The sequence below is a fragment of the Mytilus trossulus genome, chromosome 6 (genome assembly GCF_036588685.1).
Source record: "Mytilus trossulus isolate FHL-02 chromosome 6, PNRI_Mtr1.1.1.hap1, whole genome shotgun sequence".
Taxonomy (NCBI): domain Eukaryota; kingdom Metazoa; phylum Mollusca; class Bivalvia; order Mytilida; family Mytilidae; genus Mytilus; species Mytilus trossulus.
The window spans coordinates 69,507,645-69,531,169 of NC_086378.1; the positions used below are offsets into that span (position 1 = coordinate 69,507,645).

Consider the following 23,525-nt stretch of genomic DNA (forward strand, 5'->3'; position numbering starts at 1 on the left):
CAACATATTTGTTACGATTAATTGATGGACGTGTTTTTCAATAAACTATCGGCACTCCCATGTGAACGAATTGTGCCCCTCTTCTTGTCGACTTGTTTCTTTCTTCTTATGAGGCTGACTCCGCTTACAGGAACTTCTTAGGAAGAAATAACAGTAGTTATCAATATCCTTTAACTATACTTTCCGCTATATAGATGATGTTCTCTCACTAAATAATTTAAAATTTGATGAATATGTTGAACGCATCTATAATGTCCAACTAAAGATAAGGGATACAACAGATACAGTCAAATCTGACTCATTTCATGACTTACATCTAGAAATTGACGATAAGGGTCGGTTATAGGTTACAATACACCATTAGATTTTATGGGCGCAGCCATTTTATGAGCATAACATTGTATTCAGAATTAAGAGTATGGCGAATCCTGATTGGTCGATATGTGCTCCCGTTATTTTTTATTTTTAGAGACTTCGTGCACTCTGCTTTATACAAAAGGCAAAATAAAAATTATTCCGTAGCCCTAAAGGCACTGAGATGACTTTTCAACGCTAGGACAAGACCCGTATTTTTAAGGGCAAAATTGATAGGCATGGGAGATAAGTACAAAATACGCTAAGAAAAGCAACGCGACCCTATATTTTTTAGACCAAAAAATACTGTCCTAATAACTTTTCTTTGATTCTAGCAAGGTTTCGTTAAGAAAATCAACTTTCTAAAGTCTGTGTCTCGAAAAAGGCTACCATTGTCGCCTATGGGGAAATTAATTGTTTATTTCAATCTGAAAACAAAACTTGAACTTTCTATTTCTATGTAGCAACATTCAAGCACCGCCTGCATACAGAGGTTATATCTCCCAATTCATACGAGATTCCCGGGTTTGTATTTCCTATCATGATTTCCTTGAGAGGGTTACTTCTAACAAGGAAGCTATCAAACCAAGAGTTGAAATTTGTGAAGTTGAAATAATCCCTTCGAAGATTTTACGGACGCCATCACGAGTTGGATGACCGTTATGGAATATTTGTTTCACAGCAGATATCGGATTGCTCCTTATGTTGAAACTACAATCCCGTTTCCTTTTCACTAATTTAACCTTCCGATTGGGATTATTAACCGGAGTTGTTATAACACGAGCAACACGACTGGTGCCAAATGTGGAGCAGCATCTGCTTACCCTTCCATCGCACCCGATTCACTCCCAGTCTTTGGTGGTATTCGTGTTTCCTTGTATTTAGTTATCTATGTTGTGGACTATTATTTGTCAGCTTGTTTTTTTTATTTTTTAGTCATCAGTGGCGTTGTCAGTTTATTTCAATCTTTGATTTTGAATGTCACTCTGGTGTCTTTCGCCTGTATTTTATAGTGGGCCTGTCTAGTCACAAGGACATAATGGCTATTTACTCAACATCATGACATTAAAGTCACGAAGACTTTAAAATAATCTACTCTAGTCACCATCATATTAAAGTATTCATCTACAGTCACCAGTAAATTAAAATGACATTCTCTGGACACTATGTCATAAAATTATTTTTCTTCATTCAACAAGAAATAAAAGTGATATTCTCTAGTTACCAGAACATTTTAGTGATTTGCTCTAGTCACCACTCCGTTATAAAAGTAGTAATCTTCTACAGAGACCTGGTAATTAAATTGATCTTTCAAATCAAAAAGACATTTTAGTGATCCTATCCAGCCACCAGGACATTATAGTGATATTAGTCACCAGGACATTATAGTGATCTTATACAGTCACCAGGACATTAAAGTGATCTTCTACAGTCACCAGGACATTATAGTGATCTTATACCGTCACCAGGACATTAGAATGATCTTTACTAGTCAACAGGACATTATAGTGATATTCTCCAGTTACTAGGACATTACAGTGATCTTGTCCAGTCACCAGACCATTATAATGATCTTGTCCAGTCACCAGGACATTAAAGTGATATTCTACAGTCACCAGGACACCATAGTGATCTTCTCTAGTCACCAGTACATTATAGTGATCTTCTCCAGTCACCAGGACATTAAAATGATCTTCTCTAGTCACCAGGACATTAAAGTGATCTTCTCCAATCACCAGGATATTATAGTGACCTTCTCTAGTCACCAGGACATTATAGTGATCTTATACAGTCACCAGGACATTATATACTAGTATAGTGATCTTCTTTAGTCACTAGGACATTGCAGTGATCTTCTCCAGTCACCAGGACATTATAGTGATCTGCTCTAGTTACTAGAAAATTAGTGATTTTCTCCAGTCACCAGACCATTATAGTGATCTTCTCCAGTCACCAGGATATTATAGTGATCTTGTCCAGTCACCAGACCATTATAGTGATCTTCTCCAGTCACCAGGACATTGCAGTGATCTTCTCCAGTCACCAGGACATTATAGTGATCTTCTCTAGTTACTAGAAAATTAGTGATTTTCTCCAGTCACCAGACCATTATAGTGATCTTCTCCAGTCACCAGGACATTATAGTGATCTTGTCCAGTCACCAGACCATTATAGTGATCTTCTCTAGTCACCAGGAAATTAAAGTGATCTTCTGCCATCACCAAGACACTATAATGATCATCTCAAGTCACCAGGACGTTATAGTGATCTTCTCCAGTCACCAGGAAATTATAGTGATCTTCTGCCATCACCTGGACATTATAGTGATCTTGTCCAGTCACCAGACCATTACAGTGATCTTCTCCAGTCACCAGGACATTATAGTGATCTTGTCCAGTCACCAGACAATTATAGTGATCTTCTCTAGTCACCAGGCCCGAAGAGCCAAGTGAGTTTTTCTCATCACTTGGCATCCGTCGTCTGTCGTCCTTAACTTTTACAAAAATCTTCTCCTCTGAAACTACTGTGCCAAATTTAACCAAACTTGGCCACAATCATCATTGGGGTATCTAGTTTAAAAAATGTGTCCGATTGTGAACATATATTTGTTCCGCATAATACTTGTTCCCCCTGGAACAAAACTATGGATAATAAAAGTTCTTGGGAACAAACATTACATAATATTAGTTACACCTTCACAAGGTATTTTCCTGGAACTAAAATATCATATGGTGTCAAAATATTTGTTCCTTTAAAGAAAGAGTGTCATTTGATTTTTTTACACCTGATTAAATCTTAATTAATGTTCACCTCACATGAAATTTACCTGTACATGTAGTACATACAAAGATGGAGTCTGAGGAATACAACAAAACTTTTACATATTTAAACAATGGCTTTCATTCTAAGCAAGGTTAGGATATATATTTTTAATATTTAATCACTGCATGTCCCACTGTGACTTAACTAAATGGTCATTTAGTCTGTACCAACGAAGAAAGATATGCTCAAACTTTAGTCAAGCATGAAGTTAGCCACAAATTTCAGGTGTAAATGTCTACTTTATAATAGGAAATTTAATTCCATACATTTGTAGCTAGAAATGATTTATGATATTGTAGTATATATTCCTAAAACTTTGATCTTACAATAAATACTTCAAGAACTTTCATTATCAAATAACCATGATAACTATCCCTGGAACATTTAAAATATAGCCAATATTCCTAGAACTTTTATAATATAACAAATATTCCCAGAACTTTTATAATATATATAACAAATGTTCCGGTAACTTTCATTATAATATCATGAATATATATAAAACATTGTTCATAATATTTATTCTAAGAACTTTTAGCATATAACAAAAGTTCCATTGGGAACTTTCCTTATGTAATATTTTATCCTTTGTGAAGGAAATTTTCTGATAGCATTGGATAAAATATTATACAAGAAAAGTTCCCAATGGAACTTTTGTTATATGCTAAAAGTTCTTTGGAACAAATATTATGGGGGAACTTATATTCTGTCACACGATGACCCGGTCAACCAACCAGACCATGCAGGATCATACAACATAGTCAGACCATGCAGGATCATACAACAAAGTCAGACCATGCAGGATCATACAACATAGTCAGACCATGCAGGATCATACAACATAGTCAGATCATGCAGGATAATACAACATAGTCAGACCATGCAGGATAATACAACATAGTCAGACCATGCAGGATAATACAACATAGTCAGACCATGCAGGATAATACAACATAGTCAGACCATGCAGGATAATACAACATAGTCAGACCATGCAGGATAATACAACATAGTCAGACCATGCAGGATAATACAACATAGTCAGACCATGCAGGATAATACAAAATAGTCAGGATAATACAACAAAGTGGCCTTCGGCTGTTGTCTGCTCAATTGTCGGGTTGTTGTCGCTTTGACACATTCACCATTTCCTTTCTCAATTTTATTACTATACAAATCCTTGCACTAATGTATTATGGACATGTGTTTGATTTGCGTCTCATGGTTCCAGCAAATTGTTAAAAAAGGCTGTCAGATATCAGAGAAATATTGGACTAATTCTTAGAGAGTTTATTCTTCAAAACAACTGTCTTGTGTACCACTTGAAAGTGGTTTGTAATGATGTGTAAAAAAAACCCCAGAAAATACTGTTTTTCTTCTTTAAATGTAAATGACCTAATGCTGACAAGGTTATAACCAATTACATGTACTTCAATGGCTCCCACTCATGACAATGTATATATAGATCTTTTGATGTTTGTTATTTTGAGGGTTCAGATAAGTTTTGATAAAGATTAATCAAGAAAACCACTTTGTTATATTTCAAAAGATATCAAGCTCTTCTTCAGACTATATTACATGTAATTTGTCAGATTGTTCCGTAAAAGTATATCAGACATATATTTTGGCATTAGTGTTGTCATTTGGCAGAGTTCACAAAAAAACATAAGTACTAAGTAATTTTGCACAATCTTCGATGACAGAAATATGACAAGAAACAGTTGATTAATTATGTGTTTTAATTACTTATAACTTATTATTGCTAAGCAACAAAAATACACAGAAAAGAAATATAAAGTAACAATATAGCACTTATTCCATATATCTACAGCTAATAACAGTATATATAGATCAAGTAAAAATGTTCCACATTTTGTCTACACCTTATAATATAACATTTCTGATTAAGCAGGAGAAAAAAAAACTGTTTTAAATGTTTTTTATGCAGTATTCTTAATTTCTGCTGAAGGTAATTCATTGTTTTTGATACAGAGTATATATGTTTACATTTTTTTTTTTATCTTTTCATAAGTAGGGTTATGTTAGCAACCCAGAGACTAGTATTGATACCATGTTCTTCATAAATAAACAAAGAGGCCCAAGTGGTCTGAGAAATTGGACACATTGGTATCAATCATATAATCAAATCTTTACCTTGGTAGGAGTCCAAGACTTGCTCGGATTATTTGTTGACATTATTAACTCCATTTGCCTGTATATGTGATAAGGTTGTCAGTATTTTGTTGTAGGAAAGCAGTTTTCCCTTGTACATTTTTGTGTCATCCAACAACACTTTTTCATTGTTAGAGGACGAACAGTTGCCTATAATTGCTTACATCCATCTTATTTGAACTTTGGAGGATTGTTCTATCATTGACAATCATACCACATTTCCTAATTTTTAACTGAAATTTACAAGTGTAATAAAAGATGTGTGAAACAAATCATATATTCAAGTAAAATTTAAGGAACCCAGGTATGATATTTAAAAAAAAAGAAACATTCATCTATGATAGAGTATTATATAGATATAATTGATTGTTACTTTCAAGTGACAACAGTCGGAACATATCATCTTTATTATATGTCAGAAGAGGTTACCAAATATCATAATTTCATTTTTATCATATTTTGCCTCAAGGTTTAAGAATATCATTAGCCTGAAAAAAGAATACTAAAACTTTCTTGATTGTTTTGTGAATTTATTGTGACCAGTATAAGTCCTTTTTGGTATAAAAATGTTGGTGTTGGTTTGTTTTGACATACAATTCCTTTCACTTATATTCATAAAGGTAGAATTTGAAAACTTTCTCCCAAAAAGGCATTCACATATAATCTAAATTTTTGTCCTCTTTAAAAATAAAAATTACCATATCTATAATCTATAAGTTAGCTACAATTTCATTTATTCTCAAATATATGACAAAAAGAATTTGATACAATTTCATTATTAAAACATATAGCTTTTTAATAAATGTATAACCATGAATTCTATGGAACTGTATAATAGATATGGAAATCTAATGGTCAGTGGTCACAACAAAATGTACTTAATTCCCTCACCTTATAAATAGGAAGTGCCAAGTAATTTGTCATTTTAACAAGTTGATCCATAAATATCAAATTTTGGTAAAAATTGACATGATTACACCTGAGATGGTGGATAAAGGACAATATGATAGATGGTTTATTTGAACTTTAAACACTGTATTATTTAAATTTGGAGTAATTATTTAATATGGAATTTAACTAAATAATGAATTTCATGGATTTTACATGTCAAAGCTTGTTACCATGGAAACAATAGACAACCAATTTAAATATCACATCATGGAAAAAAATCCCATCCAGCACACAGACCTATTGATAAATATAAATCCTTTGCACCACACATACCAAGTAAGGATTATAAATCCTGTGCGGCGCACAGACCAAGTGAAGATTATAAATCCTGTGTGCGCACAGACCTGTTTTAAAAAACTATAAATCCTGTGTGCCGCACAGACCTGTTGAAGACTAAAAATCCTGTGCGTCGCACAGACCTGTTGAAGACTAAAATTCCTGTGCGGCGCACAAAACAAGTGAAGACTATAAATCCTGTGCGACGCACAGACCAAGTGAAGAATATAAGTCCTGTGCGGCGCACAGACCAAGTCAAGATTATAAATCCTGTGCGGCGCACAGACCAAGTGAAGAATATAAATCCTGTGCGGCGCACAGACCAAGTCAAGATTATAAATCCTGTGCACTGCAGTCTCATTGAAGACTATAAATCATGTGCTGTGCACAGACCAGGGTAAAGTTACATATTGTGTCCCATAGAGCCTGTGAAGACTACATATATTGTGCTCCTTATAGATTTAATTAGAAGATGTCAGCAAATTCACAGAAGTGAGGATGGTAATAAATGCTGTGTAGCACACAAATAACAACTACAAAATCAAAACATGTTGAAACAAATCCTGTTAAAGCATGTGGTTGTACTTGATTTGCAATTAGAAGCTCTTCTTATTGTCCATTTTGAATTTTCTAAACTGGTAAACATATATCTAGATAAGTTGATTTATTTGCCAGGTTTTTGTTAACTAAACTGAATTGAATTGTTGTTCTTTTAAAAATTAAAAAGCTTTTCTATGTTGTCTCATTGGAATTTTACCACATATCCCTGACTTCCTTGTAATCACTTGCCAGTTATTTGTACTACAGTGATAATGATGCACATTTAAAAGTTACGAGCTTGCATTGTAGATTCATTGGGATTTGAACATATTCCTGATTTACTAGCCCTTTCTTTTGTGTACTAAAATGTAAGTTTGTACTAAGTCTGCAGCTTTGCTTTGTTGTCTTATTGGAATTTTCTACATCTACCTAATTTACTTGCTAGATCTTTGTTCAAAAAGTGTTATGGTTGTATTTTTAATGATTCATGCTTGATGATGTATTCAAATCTTTATTGTTGACATTCTCTTACATGTTATGTGAAGTTTTTCTTGGAACATGATAATAGCCAACAAATAAACCATATGCAGTTGTAGTTTGATAACATATTTTTTTCTCTCAATAGTTATATGAAAATGATGACAATAATACACAGGCTTAATATTGTGCATAAACATGAAGCACATTTTGTTTACAAGTTATATCAAAATTGACAAGGGTAACAATTTTAATCTAATAAAAAATACCTAAACTTTTCTCCCCTTAACACTGTTCTTAACATAATATACATTTACATAATATTGCTTTCATTTAAATATATGAACATTATTCCAGCAGTCAATTCATTTATGCCAAAAATAGTTACCCACATATATTTCAGGATTAAACAATACATTCATTAACATTTAGCATATTAACAATATTCTGTTCATAGTACACAGATACCCCACTCTCATTATCGTTTTCTCCTGGGATTATAAAGATTAGAAATACTTATCAAGATCAAATTGTGTACTCATTTTGCAGTTGATTGAAATTCAACTTTCTCTAAAACTACCTTGCCCAAAAGTGTAACCATGAAAGGGAAAAGACAGACTTACACACAGTCCAAAAATATATTGCCCCTCTACCAGTAACATCCTTGTTTGGGCATAGGAAAATTCATTTTAGTATTTTTTAACACTAGTGAAGTAATGGACAAATTTATTTTTTCAAATTATAAAAAAAATCACCTAGATGAAATCCCTTACAGAAATTTAATATTAAATGCATTTTGTACTTCATACTGTCAGATTTTTGATTTTTCATGCCTACCAACTTGATATCATCATACAAAAGACCTGTTTTTTTGGCATCATCAAAACGTGTTAGCAATTAATTCTTATTAAAAAATTGATTGCACTCATACTCTTGTAAATCAGAATGACAAATGCAAATTAAAATAAAAAAGCAGGAAGTTTTGATGTTTTTCCATGTTGAAAATGATATCTGACAAAAAACGTTATATAAATATGAAGTGGGAAACTCCAAAAATGAATGGGTCAGTATTGCCTACATATTTGCATTGTAACAGTATAAAATTCATAGATTTTTCCATATCAATATAGGAGATAATCAGTTGGAAAATAAGCAGATGAACCTGACAAAAACAATTTGTCTCCCCACATTGACTGATATAGAAAAGATTGTTTTCAAAACATGGTAAGAAAATTATTGAAATAAATATGATAAGAGTTAATTTAAAGTTCTGTGCTACAAAATTTTTTAATTCAAGAATAATCAAATAGGAATGGAAATTGGGGACAGCTAACCAACCGAAAGGTATAAACAACTTAAGGCCACCAATGGATCTTCAACAGACAAGAACTCCCTAAACAATTGGGAAGGTAAAATGCAGGACACATAATATATAAGCTTACTCTAAAATTATTTTATAAGGTATGTGGTTTCTAAAGTTAATGTTCATGTTATTTGCAAGTATTTATTTTTTGATAATATTGATAAACTTCCAAAATTTAAAATAACTGTTTTTCCAATAAATATGCATATTAAATTATAATATTAAGCATTGATAATTCTTAAATCTTGGCTTGAAGTTCATGACTTTTACAAAACTCTTTTACATTTTTAGGTAAGAAACCCCCCTTTGTTAAACAAAAACTGTTCCTTATGATTTCTGTTATATTGATTGTCTGTGTCCAGGCTTCACGTTTTCCTTTTTTCCCTGGTATCGCTCTACTACATGGCTTCCATGGTTTGGTTTGGGATCCTCTGAACCAATGGATCATGCAGGTCTCCTCATCAGAATTGATCACTTGGGCAACTTGAGGCCACTCCTTTTCATATTCTGCTAAGTTTAGAAGAACCATCTCCCCAACACTTACAACAATTGTACTGTTATCCCCTTGGCTACCAGATTTCTTCTTTCCAACAACAAGCTAAAACAAAATTTAGAACATTATAAACTTCCATAATTTAGAATAAAATTATTATAGGACTAAACGCCCTTTCAAGGGAATTTATTAGTATATAATTTAATTTTGGATGTAACACGTCTTCTGATTGGCTGACGTAATTTTGTTATGAGCCCATAGACATAATTTAGTCATGTGACCGTGACGTCATCAACATTTTTTTATGGTTTTCTACACTTTAAAATGGAATTTAGAACTAAATTATAAGAAATGGCTGTAATATTTTTTCTGTCTATTCGAAATAACATAAAAAAATGTGGTGCACACTGTTAAATAACACGCTACATGACTTATTCAGTGTGCACCAAATTTTTCATGTTATTTCTTCATAGACAGAAAAAATATTAGTCATTCCTTAAATAAACTCAACCAATTCACATGCCAACAACTTAAAGTCTGAATTGGTCTAGTTTATACATAAATGAATTTCTTTAAAATGTATTTTATTTTTTAAATTCTTAACATAAGAGATAAAGAATTAATTTTTACAGACTTGTTACCTCTATCACACACAAATTGTGTATTCGTGTCATTGTATTGGCCTGGTGCATGAATATATACATTGGTTACTGCAGAAATAAAACCTTGTGAAATTTGCTCTCTGATTTATATCAACTACAAAACCTCTATTTTATCATTCAACTGAATGTTTTGTGTTTATTTGTTTAACGATTATTGCAAAGTTAAAATAAATATTGTAACATGGAGCTTGATTGAGCCTAATTGTGTTATTATCACCACCATTTTGTTTACATTGGTTACAAAAAGAAGTTCAATCAATGTCGTCTAAAGAAAAATAAACAACTCCAAAAACGACTTCCATAAGTCCTCTCCAACACCACCAATTATATCGACGTATTCCCTGATAAGCATTATTGTTGTTTAAATCTATGTTTAAGAATACATTTGGTTGTGGAAGAGAGGTTTAATATAAACCAAATATAGTTTGTATCTGACCAGGTCTTATCTGTTCTAGCATACTTCCTGAAATGCATTTTTTGTTAAGAAAAAAGAACATATGTTCGTATTATTCTTGTTTAAATTAATATTTTTCATAAGGGAGTCTTTCCATTTCTTGTAAAAAAAAAATCGGTAGATTATGTAGGTGTTTTTTGGTTCCTCCTTTTGTATGTAAATTAGACTGTTGGGTTTCCTGTTTGTATAGTTTTACACTGGTCAATTAAATTTTATAGCTTGTGGCTCCATGTGAACAAAGACTCAACGTTGAAGATAGTACTGTAACCTATAATTGCTTTAATACTTTATACTACATTGTGTCTTAGATACAGATTTGTCTCCTTGTCACGTATGTCTTCTTATAAATATTGGTAGAAGTTTATAAATTTAAAATTTTATATACTAGTATACAAAATAAATTACCTGAGGAATTGGTTCATCTTCATCTGACACATCACTCAACTCTGAGTCACTTAATTGTCTTGTGTCAGAAGTTTCTTTCATATCTCTTTCCTTGGCTTTCTCAATTAAATCACTTAATGGCCACACTGCTTCTTCAGGAGATTCTGTGAACCAAAAAAAATAAATATATGTATTCTTTCTTTACATGTTTAAAAAAGAATAAACAGCTGCGCCATTGGCATATGATACACCCTCACATTTTCAAACAACAAAGTTCTTTTACTTATCAATGTCATATTTGAAATTTATGAAAATCAAAAGGGAGATGACATCAATAGATATAAACAATTCACAAACAATTCTTGAGAATTGCTGAAAGCATTTTTCAATTATTGTCGCAAACTGAAAAATCCCCCCTTTTTTTTTATGAAAAAGAAAAATTACTGTAAAATTTATTAAAATCTAACGGGAGCTGACATCAAAGGATATTAACAATCTAAAATGGAAAAATTTATAATTTTATATATCATTAAGGCTTGATAATGCTGAGTTGTGTTGTAGCACATGTTTACAATCTTAAAATCTCTGCTACATGATACTTTTTTTGGCAGATAGTTTCGTTTAACCACTGTATTTGCACAAGGAAAAACCAACAGTATAAATATAAATACCTGCCACGTTGGGAGAGCATATAGTAGTATTGAAGGAATACATCATACATTTTGGCCCTAATGAAAATTTTATTTTGTCTGTAGGATTTTTCTAAATTTTGAATATTTATAAAGAAATAACTTTTTTTGTTGTTAATTAATCAAATAAACTTAAATTGGTACTGACCATTATTACTAGAAAGATCTGTGAAAAAATCAGTCCACCACTTTTTATCTTCCTCTCTCTTGAAATATGTAAATGAACCAGTGATATCGTTTTTTAGCTTGGCCAGGTCTATTTTGTTGTAGTCAGGAATTATTATTTTTGGAGAGTCTGTGGGAACACTAAGTAGAAGCTGCTCCTCTGGTTCTTGCCAAGTATGAAATATATTTGACATTTTTAACCACATTTTGTTACAGTATGTAAATAATTTTAAAGCAATTTGTGTATCAAGGGTTCTGATTGGATGACAGTTACCATAATACAAGAGGCTCTCAAGAGCCTGAATCGCTCACCTGATTTTTTTTGGTTAAATCTCTCATCAATGATTATTTTGGCTTTTCAATTTATTTAAATGTTCTTTGAAGCACAAATTTTATTTTATACACCCTACTGATCATTCAGTTGAAGTTTGGTTGAATTTGGTTGAGTAGTTTTAGAGGAGAAGATTTTTTAAAGGTAGCAAATATGATGAATAAATTGTGAAAAATTGTCATTAAAGGACAATAACCCCTTAAGGGGTCAATTGACAATTTTGGTCATGCTGACTTTTTGTAGATCTTACTTTGCTGATAATTTTTGCTGTTTACAGTTTATCTTTATCTATAATAATATTCAAGATAATGACCAAAAACTGCAACATTTCCTTAAAATTACCAATTAAGTGGCAGCAACCCAACAATGGGTTGTTTGATTCATCTGAAAATTTCAGGGCTGATAGATATTGACCTAATGAACATTTTTACTTCATGTAAGATTTGCTCTAAATGCTTTCGTTTTTAAGATATAGGCCAAAAACTGCATTTGACCCCTATGTTCTATTTTAAGTAACGGCGGCCATGTTTTTTGACGGATCAAAAATCCAAGCACACACTTTGTGCAGGATATACTAAGGAACAATCATGCTAAGTTTCAGAGGAGAAGATGTTTGAAAAATTGTTAACGACGACGACGGACGCCAAGTGATGAGAAAAGCTCACATGGCCTTTTAGGCCAGGTGAGCTAATAAGGAAGCAGACGTTTTTAAATTACTGAATGTATTGACATGTAACTTCTACAATAATAAGATTAAAAGTGCTCCAGGTTTCCTGAAAATTAAGGCATTCTGTCTTGACAGAATATTTTTAAATATTACAGATCTTTCACATATGTTGGTCCAAATAAATAGAATGATGAAAGTGTATTTTCAAAAAGTTCATAAACAGTGTTATACAAAGTTTGTACGGGATGCCCCTATTTATTCCCCTTACTGCTTACAGGATAAATAAAAGTAGTGGGCACCCCTTTTCAAGTCTTGGATCCTCCATCACTGAGGATACATGTTGAAATGAAAATGCTGTGGTTGACAAACAGCAAAAGATTCTACACTGATGGATTCCAAGTACTTTAAATCAAATCATTACATTCAAACAAAATAAATAACTGATTCATAACATTCAAACAAAATAAATAACTAATTCATTTATTACATAATTTGTTAGTATTTGAAAGTATTTAATTATACCTTGTCAGTTGACCATTTTTTGTAAAACAGTCTTGTTTTCTCATCTTTCTTGATTATCTTAAATATGTGGGGGTATGAATGGTTACACATTTTGTTCAGATACTGAGTTATCCAGCCAGCTATATCCCACACTTTTGATGTTTGAACTGACACTGGATTTGGAGTAGTGCATGACTCAAAAGCTCTCATAAGTTTGGGCAATGTAAGAACTGCCTGTCTTGCCAACCAGGAAGAAAATCTGCAATTAAATTAAGACAGAATTGTAGCATGAAGAAAACACGGCAACCATACATCAGAACATAGTTCACTTTTTTTTTGGTCATGTGTAGAAATTTTTAGTGTTTGTTAAACAGGAAGTTGCTGTTTAGTCAATCTGAAAAAAGCATTACAGTCTAGCTCACTCATATAAACATTGATATCAAATTTTAGAAAAGCTTATTATTCAGTTGCTCAGAAAAATGTGTCAAAGTATTCATAAAACAGATGGACAGAATGACAGACATGTGTAAAACAGTTAACATTTGTGTTTTCTGACCTTAGCCTTAAAGGTTTGTGTGAGTTATTGCCATCACTTGGTGTCTGTAGTGCCTTTATTTACTTTTCATATTCTAATCTTAACTAGAGGCTCTCAAGATTGATTGATTGATTGTTGGTTGCTTAACGTCCAGTGGAGGCTCTCAAGAGCCTGTGTCGCTCACTTGTATTTACTGATGTCAGTCATCATGGTTGGTAGGTGGGGTCATTTAACACTTTTTTAAATAGATACCCTAGTAATAATTGTGGCCAAGTTTGGTTAAATTTGGCCCATAGTTATAGAAAAGAAGATTTAGTACAAGTTACAAAAATGAAGAAAAGGTGTTGACTATAAAGGGCAATAACTCCTTAAGGGGTCCTCTAACAATTTTGATCATGCTGACTTATTTGTATATCTTACTTTGCTAACATTATTGCTGTTTACAGCTTATCTTATCTTTAAAAGTATTCAAGATATGAACCAAAAACTGCAAAATTTCCTAAAAATTACCAATTTTAGGGCAGCAACCCAACAACAAGTTGTCAGATTCATCATTTGTGAGGGGATAGATCTTATTCTGATGGACATTTAAATCTTGAAAGTTTTGTCCTAAATGTCTTAGTTTCAAAGATATAAATCAAAAACTGCATTTTACCACTATGTTCTAATTTTAATCATGTCAGCCATTTTGTTTGGTAGGCAGGGTCATGGAACACATCTTTTAAACTATATACCACTATGATAATTGTGGCAAAGTTTTGTTAAATTTGGCCATGCAGTTTCAGAGAAGAAGATTTTTGTTCAAGTTACAAAAAAAGAAGAAAAGTTGATAAAATTTGACTATAAAGGGCAATAACTCCTTAAGGGGTTGACTGACATTTTGGTCATGTTAACTTATTTGTAGGTCTTACTTTGCTGGTCAAGGATAGCAAAAAGGAAATTTTAGCATTATGTTATATATTACGTACCTTGAAAAAACCTGGTCAACGTCTTCATGTGTATGTCCTACCATAAGGAATGACACTTTAACTTTTTTAAATACACCCAGCTCCACTAACAATGAAAGGAATCCAAAGACAAATCTGTAATACATATATTTGATATCAATAAACATAAGAAATAAATTCCTACATCGAACAGTATTTGAACTCAACAAAATATCTTCCGATAGGTTCATTATCTCTTTTTAATTAAAAATACAAGTTGCATTTTTTTATTGAGCATTTCTGTATTTTAAAAAGTGCTTTTTCAATGACAGATCATATTTTCAAACTTTAAATTGATAAATTTCATTGAAGATTTCATGAATAAAATTCACAAAGCACAAATTTCAGGATTTTTTATGTATTGTTTTCTTAAATTTTGTTATTTTGTAACATTCTTTCAATCAATGGTCATAGAGTTAAATAAAAGTAAATAACCTGTTCTTATTTTCCCTGTAACAATTGTCCATTTGCAGGTAAAGGACAGGTGGGATGTCTTCCAAACCTGCCAATATGTTTATCAATGTTGAGATTGTGAGATTTGCTGAGTGAGGATATTCAAATAAGTCAAAAAATCCATATGTGCTTATTCCATGAAGCAAAACCCCAATTAAGTGGACCCTCAGCTTCCACATATTACCTGTAAACTTTGATTTATACAGGAAGTGTGGAAGCTGAGTTTTGCTTTGGTCCATTGAGTCAATTATGACAGATAAATATTTTTCCGGTTGTTCTTTAGCTTTCTGAATATGCTTGTAATATTTCCTTCTTTCCATGCTGAAAGAATAAATAAAAGGAAATGAAGAAGGGATGAGATAATTGTAATCCTAATTGATTGATTTTTGATAAAATCTATTTAAAGTAATTGACATTCATATGTAAATGTCCACATGTGTAGTAATTCAATTGATAATAGCAAAATATATTGTGTAATCATAAAAAAAAACAAAAAAAAACATTATATCAATATATTAAACATACAACGACTTTGAAGTTCAATTAAATTGTAATATATCAATTTTTTTTCTTCAAAGCAGCAAGTTTCTTGACAATTATTAACTTATTTTCACATTTGGAAAGAAGTGATTTTAAATCTAAATAATTCCAGTTATGTTATGAATAAAATTAAAGCCAGGGTTAAGTGCCTTGTTATAATGAAATCAGTTTGAAAATTGATTGAAACATTTGATCTGAGAAATAAGTGTGTTTATATATTTACAAAACAAGTATATGTACATGATTTATAAATCATAAATGTTACCAAAGAGAATGAACCATCTTATCTATGAAATAACTTAAAGATTTCAAGAGAAAATTTTAATATTATTAAGAAATAATGAAAAGTTTACAACACTAACTTTTGTTGTTTTAAGTGTTTTTCTCTCCTTCTTTGTAGTTCTTGCTTTTTTGTCTTGCTTCTTGTTGAAGAAAGTTTTGTCTTTATTTTGATGCATTTATTGCATTTGGAAAATCTTGATACCTGAAAAATAAATCAACTCTGTAAATAGGCTCACTATTGAAGGCTCTACGGTGTCTGCATCTATCACATGGAAACGTAAAAAAAACTTTATTTACAGTTCAAAGGCAATTTCTATTTTCTGAACCTTGATATATGGTAGTTTTAAAATATATATGATCCAAGAATAAAAAAATTCTTATTATTTAACAAGTTTATCATCAAAATTAGTGCTGCTGACACACAGGGTTAAATGAGGTCGTTGATGGGATGTTAATTCTTGTTATGATTTTGTTTGTATATCAACATAAAAATGTACTTGTTTGTGATTTCTAATTCAGACTTTCTTTCCTAAGTTATCACTTCAATAAACAATTTGGCCTTTTAAAACTTATAACTTCATTTTTTTAATGTCGATGTATTCCCCAATTTCCAAGTTTTATAAGAATTAAATACAAATCATGATTCAGGTCATTAATTTAGGCCTAAATTAATATATTGTTTGTTTCCCAAATGCTGACCCTGCGAAGCCAGGTGTGGGTAGGTAGGTAGGGAAATAATTTTATTTTTTCCTAAAAGCTGGAATTTAGCCGGTTGATCTGGTAAGCCTGAAATTCAGAAATGAATAAAATAATATTTGACTAAGTTTGGACAATAAATTTGTTTGAGTAGGACCGATTTTGCTGGGTCGGTTGGAATTGGGGAAACAAACAATATTCTATTTTTGGCCAAATGGATTTGTTACCTTAGGGATGGCAATATGACACAAACATGTTCTCCAGAGTAACATAAAATGTGACATGGAAATAACTTCTGGTTCCCCTTTGTCATGTTGGTATTCAACCATCTCACTGTAAATAGACTTTTTGGTCACACATGGTGGTAGGTGTATTTTCTCCTGATTGGGTAATTTCTCACCAAACTGGATTGCATACATATGCAACCATGTCATTGCACTTTGGCTAGAAGCTTTCATTCTACCAAGACGATTACCAATTTTATTGATGACAACTGATCCATCTATAATTGAATGGAATGGACAATAAGAATTATATTACTCATGTAGCCAGACACAAGAAACTTCAAATATGTTCATACATAACATTTTTTTTTACCAGAAAAAATACCTGTGTGTATTTAATACTTGAAAGGTTAATGTTGTTAAAACAATTTGGGTTTATGATTATGAAACTGTTGTTATGTTGACAGCTTGGATTTTTTTTTTCACTTCTTCTTTAATAGAAGTTTGAATCTACAAAATTCTGTCTCAGTGAAACAGATGTGTTCCTAGAATGGATGAAATACCATAAGTGGGCTTAAATATATAACTGCTAGCAATCAGAAAAATGAAAGCATATTCAATTTTAGTTGTGTGATGCAATTATATATTTACCATAAAACTTTTTCTGAATACTATAGTACGTTGATTTGGGGATTCCAAGAACCAGTAGAAAGGCTGATAGACACACTGAAGATGTACCTATCAGGTACTTGAACTCATACTTGCAAGTAAGCTCATTGATCCTAAAAGAGAATAAGAACATGTTTTATTTAATCAGTATTCATTTACATTTTTATGTTGTCATAAGTTAAAGATATTTTTGTCATTATAAATAGATATAGGAAGATTTGGTGTGAGTGCCAATGAGACAACTCTCCATCCAAATAACAATTTAAAAATAAGTAAAAAATTATAGGTCAATGTACGGCTTTCAACACAGAGCCTTGGCTCACACCGAACAACAAGCTTTAAAGGGCCCCAAAATTACTAGTGTAAAACCATTCAAACGGGAAAACCAACGGTCTAAAATTTATATATGCCAGAGGCGCATTTCATTTACAAAAGACTCATCAGTGACGGTAGATGCCTTCGGAGCTTAAATTACAATACAGTTATCTCCTAAATGTAATTGCTGATATTTTGAATGGCAATCATTTCACATCTTCTTATATTGAAATATAAACATGATGAAAGATGAAAATTGTGCAGTAATGAATATATACCTAGAATGGCTTTGTAGCCAATTCAGAATAAACTGACTTCTTTCATTTGTAGACAGGGATTGAAAATTATTTCGAACTGTCTCTGCGGTCATAATGTCCAATCCTGATATGCAAAGCATTGAACAGCAAACCATGTATGCGAACGATGTCAGTGCTTTCAGGCTTCTTCTTTCTGCAAAATGTAAATAAATGGAATGAAAATGAGCTTACTGAGTGATAGCCCAAAGTGACAACATAAAACCCATTAATTTGATTATCTCCCTTTAAAAACATCAGAAATAATCATCTCGCTTCATGCACACAAACATGTGATACACTTTTACTTTCATATAATATTTTATCAAAATATATTGAGTGGGTCAATGAGTTGCCTTTGAAAGATTCTGAATATTTAAGTGCATGCAAAACGGTGATTGGTTTATGTCACTTAGGCAAGCATCCAGCAATTATAAGCACAAACATAGAATGTCTTACATTGGACACACAGATGAATTTGGTGTCACATCCCTTGTACCTTCTAACAATTTGATAACACGTATACTGATTTTTACAGGCCCAAGAGCAATTTTAAAAGCCTGGGCTGTTGGGCCTTTAAATTTTGGTTCTACATGAAGACTGTGATTTTATTGAGAAAAATGCTGTAATGACTGTTTCCATTTTGGAACCGCCGAAGAATTTTTGTGTGTGATAATGGGTAGACATGCAATAAAGGGGGGTGATTAATGGTCTGCATCCAAGTTGACATAGGGCTGAACATATAAAATTATATATACATGCTACTTACTTTTTCTCACAGGAGTTTCCATTGTTTCATCTCCAGGATAATTCAGATGACAGTCAACAGAAGACCCAAATGGTCTTCCTCTTTTTCTATGTGCTGAAATGCAAACATTACCATGATAACATGAAGACTAAAACACAAATACATGTACTAAACACTAAGCAATGAACCATAAATATGAGGTCAAGGTCAAATTAAACTTGTATAAAGCATCCAGGTCTTCCACCTTCTAAAATATAAAGTTTTTAAGACTGTTAGCTAACACCACTGCTGCCCTCACCATATCACTATCCCTATGTCGAGCTTTCTGCAAAAAAAGTTGCAGGCTTGACAAAAAATCAGTAAAAAGGCGAACACCTTGTTTTTTTTCTATTAAATTGTGTAACATAGAACCTTAGACACACATCTTTAAAGTATTTACCTGCAGCTTCAATATTTTCCGCAACTTCATCTCCTGACTCGCATTCTAGCTCAGAATCATCTGTATCTTGATAGCTGTCTGAAATTTAAAAAATAAATAAATTCACTTAATTCAAAATAGTAAATTAATTTTAAGAAATTTACTTTAGAAATTGTAACCATGCAAGCAGGAGTATCTCTAAGTTAATTTATATTTGTTTTAAATTGACTTTATATTGTTTTTGTACTGCAACTTAAATTAATACAATGATAGCTATTAAAATTGTAAAACTAAATTCAAACTTATTTTCATCCTTTAGGAACCCCTGATTGTGGAAAAGTGTTGCATTATAAAATTCTCATTGCAGAAAATATAGCTGTATTACTATATTTAGGAAACAAACAACTGGTTGCAGTATAAATTGTTATACAATAGTAAGTGTAATATGCATGAAAGCATAATCCAAGGAAATCATGCATTTGGGGATGATATTTGTGATTGGAATAAATCTTATAATATTACAATTGGGAGCTACAAACTTTAAGTTTTTGCTACTTATACAATCAAAATCATTAATTAATAAGGCTTGGGTGTCTTCCTCCATCTTCGATTTTGAATAAGCAGATATCTTTAGTCTATATATTTGGTGAAATGTGCAAATTTTGAGAGTTGTATGTAATTTTTGTACAAGACTTTTGATATGAATATAGAAAATTGTGTGTTTAAACATAATTGCAGTTGTAATTTTCAAAAACACCTTGTTTCTGTTTCATTAGATTTTTTCAAAATTTGACAAATAAGGGGAAATAACTCCGATGAGGTAATTTTTACAATAGAAAGTGTTATAAATTTACCTATTTCAATATGTAGCAAGAAAACAAGTTCAGTGACCCCATTTTTTCTTTTACTTATTTGAAAGCATGTTATAAGAGCAATATTCTCACATTTTGTCTTAAAGTTCTTATAGAACGTTTTCTTTTTATCACACAAAATTTGATTTTCCATTAATAAGCTATTCAAAATCTTACAATTTGAAAAAAGCATGATAAAAGCTTCATTTTGACAAGTTATCAAAAAATTCTGTCAGTTTTTATTAAGACACCCTAAGCCACTTTAAATTTATTACCTTCACCATTATCACTTTCATCAGGCCTATTCATTTCCATCATCCATGTATCTGTGAAATTTACATAATCTGAATCTAAAGAAATATTGAACAGATTAAAGCATCAATCAATATACAATATATCCATAAAGGGGCAGAACAAAATATTACATTGATTTTGACATTTGTATGTGAATAAAGAGCTACCAATTAATTTCCAGGGTGAGTGAATAAGGAGGAAATATAAAAAAAAAGCAGGCCAAGACACCCAAGTTGGTCTATGGGCAAATCAAACATCAAGAACACTAACATTGAAGACAAAAATAGTCAAGAGGTACAGTGGGAAGGTCAAGATCTAAAAAAAAAAATGTTTAACCCTGCATCATTTCTGTGCCTGTCCCAAGTCAAAAGCTTGTTAGTCTTGTATGATTTTTAATTTTATTTTATGTGTATAATTCGGAGTTTCGTATGACGTCCATTACCACTGAACTAGTATATATATTTGTTTATGGGTCAGCTCAAGGATGCGGCCTTCTGTCTTGTCTGATTTATGGTCGGGTTGTTGTCTCTTTGACAAATTACCCATTTCCATTTTCAATTTTATTCATGACAATAATCTTATTTTCTTGATCTTGTATTACTGATCTTTTAGTCTTTTAGGTTTTGTGACTTGCATATAAGATATATTGCCTTGCTGATCATTTGTTGTATGATTTAAAGTGTTTAAATATGATTTAAATCATATGAGGCGTTATAGAATATAACTTTCTCTTTAAATATCGTTTAACCATGTCAGCCATGTATGTTGACTGTTAGACAGCTTGGTCATAACAGACTTTCTTGAGATGTGTACATGTAGCTGTAAATTTATTTTTATAAGTTTCTGTATTAATTAATATTACTTTTAAACATGACTGTATAAGAGAGTATTAAAGGGTTATTTACGTGCAACGTTTTCAGCCTTTTTATTTCGCATGTTTCCGTGTTTGGTTCGATGTGCATGCTTTGTATTTCCCCTTATTTATTTTCTGTGTTTCGTGTCGGTGCTCCTAATTTCTCGTTCTTGCCTTTTTCCGCATAAAGAAGTTGATGAAAAAGTAAATTGAAACTAACTCAAAGTCAGTGAGTTATTGTACTTTTTGAAACTTGTGTAATATAATAGAAATTGATGTATATTGTTACCATTCTACTTTCTATTGTATATGTATGCTTTACATATAATAATGACCATCATAATAATATTTATTCAAAGCAGATGTGTAAAGATGACCACAAGGTCTTTACAGTATGTCCATTAACAATATCTACATGAACTCCAAGAACGGCTGAGTAATAACTGCTGGTACTTTTTTTCTTAATATTTACACTGGACGTTAAGCAACCAACAATCAATCTTAATATTTACGATTTTATTTCTCGTGCTTCGTTTCTCCCGATTTTTATTTTTCGTGCTACGTTTTTATGATTTTTATTTCATGTATTTCCGTGTTCAGTACCCCCCTTTACCACCCTCATATAACATTTTATAACTCATGATGTATTAAAATGAGTATTTATTGTTGCCAACTCCATTAGAAATTAGAAGGGGAGCTAAAAATAAAAAAAGGGGGTGGGGTTTATCATTTTTACCTTTGCAGTCATATAAAGCTGTGCCCTGCAGGGCATATGCGGTCTCTTTACTCAACATTATTTTCAAGAAATTAACCAAAAACTTGTAAAGTTTACATAAATTTTCAATTTTGGGCAGCAACCCATCAACAGGTGGTATAATGTGTCTTTAAATTCTGAGCAGATAGAACTTGAAGTGATGAAATTTTTTTTCCAATTTCAGATTGCTGTAAATGCTTTTGTTTCAGAGTCATTTTGACTTTTTTGTAGATATTACTTTGCTGAACAATTTTGCTGTTCACAGTTTATCTCTATCAATTATAATATGCAAGACATTATAAAATGTAAATAACAGATACAAACAATTCGTAAGCCTTCATTTCATTGAATTAAAAAATTAAGGAGTTAGATACATATATTTTTTATGTTTCAAAGCACTTTTTTTTTTTATTGTTTCTGTACGTGGAAAATTTACCTTTTGTACATGTGAAGATAGTGTGGCTTATAGGTTTTTTTCTATGTTTTGTTTTATACATGTGGTCACTTTAGCAGGGTTTTGTTAAACTATTTCAAATCAGCACATTGACTTTGAGTATTTTAACCTAATTAAGCAAATAATTCTTGCTATTTAGTTTTTATTTGGTGAAAAATTTATCCAGAGCTATGGTGCAACAACCTCAATTTTTTCAATAAAAATTTGTAACTGAGGTTTTTCGCTTCTTTCATATTTTCCTCTAGATACTATCTTTTGTCAGTATTAAGAGGACTTAGAAGCTTCTGTCCAAGTTTGATTTTAATAATTACATGTATGTCATTGTAAATTTTGATGGAAAATTTAACTGTATGGATGAGAAAAACTTGTTGTAGCTGTAACAGGCAGGAGCAATTTTTATTTACTGAAGTTTTGTAGGAAAATATTGGAACTTTCAGTCCTTGAAAGTTGTCGATTTACGGTGAATCGGGTATCAAATGTTACACACTTACACGGAAATATTGTAAACTGTCTCAACTGGCCATATCATTATTCTTATTTGAAACATCAGTATTTTAAATGTGTAAATGCTTTTTGGGAACCAAGCCTTACCTATTACATCTTCTAACGAATTGAAATAATCATCAGAATCTGCCATATTCCTTCAGCTGTTCAGCAGTCTGTTCAGACGATCTGGAAGTCAAATCGCGTGCGGATTTCCAAATTCTATTTTCGTTCGTGGAGTAATATAAGTAACTTCTAAAGATATTATTACTCCAGATATATATTTGATGTAATTGTGATAAAGTTAATGAAATAACTTGTTTGCGTTTTACTTCAAACATGCTAAATGTCGACAACAGCATATGAATTCGCGCA

General features: G+C 31.7%; 2 protein-coding genes across 3 annotated transcripts; both read right to left on the reverse strand.

The window, feature by feature from the left end:
• Positions 1–7,611: 7,611 nt before the first annotated feature.
• On the reverse strand, positions 7,612–11,997 carry LOC134722961 (nipped-B-like protein A). Its single transcript, XM_063586595.1, has 3 exons — positions 11,787–11,997; positions 10,971–11,113; positions 7,612–9,554 (listed from the first exon to the last, which is right to left on the reverse strand). The coding sequence occupies exons 1-3, from the start codon at positions 11,995–11,997 to the stop codon at positions 9,195–9,197; spliced, it is 714 nt and encodes a 237-aa protein (XP_063442665.1). The 3' UTR covers positions 7,612–9,194.
• A 1,305-nt stretch (positions 11,998–13,302) lies between these two features.
• LOC134721748 (uncharacterized) lies at positions 13,303–23,504 on the reverse strand. Of its 2 annotated transcripts, XM_063584942.1 has the most exons (11): positions 23,259–23,504; positions 20,588–20,662; positions 19,483–19,560; positions 19,065–19,157; positions 18,281–18,452; positions 17,670–17,800; positions 17,022–17,296; positions 16,179–16,300; positions 15,259–15,597; positions 14,806–14,919; positions 13,303–13,561 (listed from the first exon to the last, which is right to left on the reverse strand). In XM_063584942.1, the coding sequence occupies exons 1-11, from the start codon at positions 23,302–23,304 to the stop codon at positions 13,318–13,320; spliced, it is 1,689 nt and encodes a 562-aa protein (XP_063441012.1). In that variant the 5' UTR covers positions 23,305–23,504; the 3' UTR covers positions 13,303–13,317. The 2 variants fall into 2 exon arrangements, with proteins under 2 accessions (XP_063441012.1, XP_063441013.1); XM_063584943.1 differs by lacking the exon at positions 20,588–20,662.
• Positions 23,505–23,525: the final 21 nt, after the last annotated feature.

Excerpts from the sequence above, each read along its gene's own strand:
- LOC134721748 (XM_063584942.1), bottom strand. The coding sequence starts at position 23,304 with ATGGCAGATTCTGATGATTATTTCAATTCGTTAGAAGATGTAATAG. Across the intron at positions 19,158-19,482 it reads GGAAAATATTGAAGCTGCAG|CACATAGAAAAAGAGGAAGA; the intron begins GTAAATACTTTA and ends TTTGCATTTCAG. Across the intron at positions 18,453-19,064 it reads GGAAACTCCTGTGAGAAAAA|AAAGAAGAAGCCTGAAAGCA; the intron begins GTAAGTAGCATG and ends TACATTTTGCAG.
- LOC134722961 (XM_063586595.1), bottom strand. The coding sequence starts at position 11,997 with ATGTCAAATATATTTCATACTTGGCAAGAACCAGAGGAGCAGCTTCTA. Across the intron at positions 11,114-11,786 it reads AGATCTTTCTAGTAATAATG|AATCTCCTGAAGAAGCAGTG; the intron begins GTCAGTACCAAT and ends TTTGGTTCACAG. Across the intron at positions 9,555-10,970 it reads AAGATGAACCAATTCCTCAG|CTTGTTGTTGGAAAGAAGAA; the intron begins GTAATTTATTTT and ends ATTTTGTTTTAG.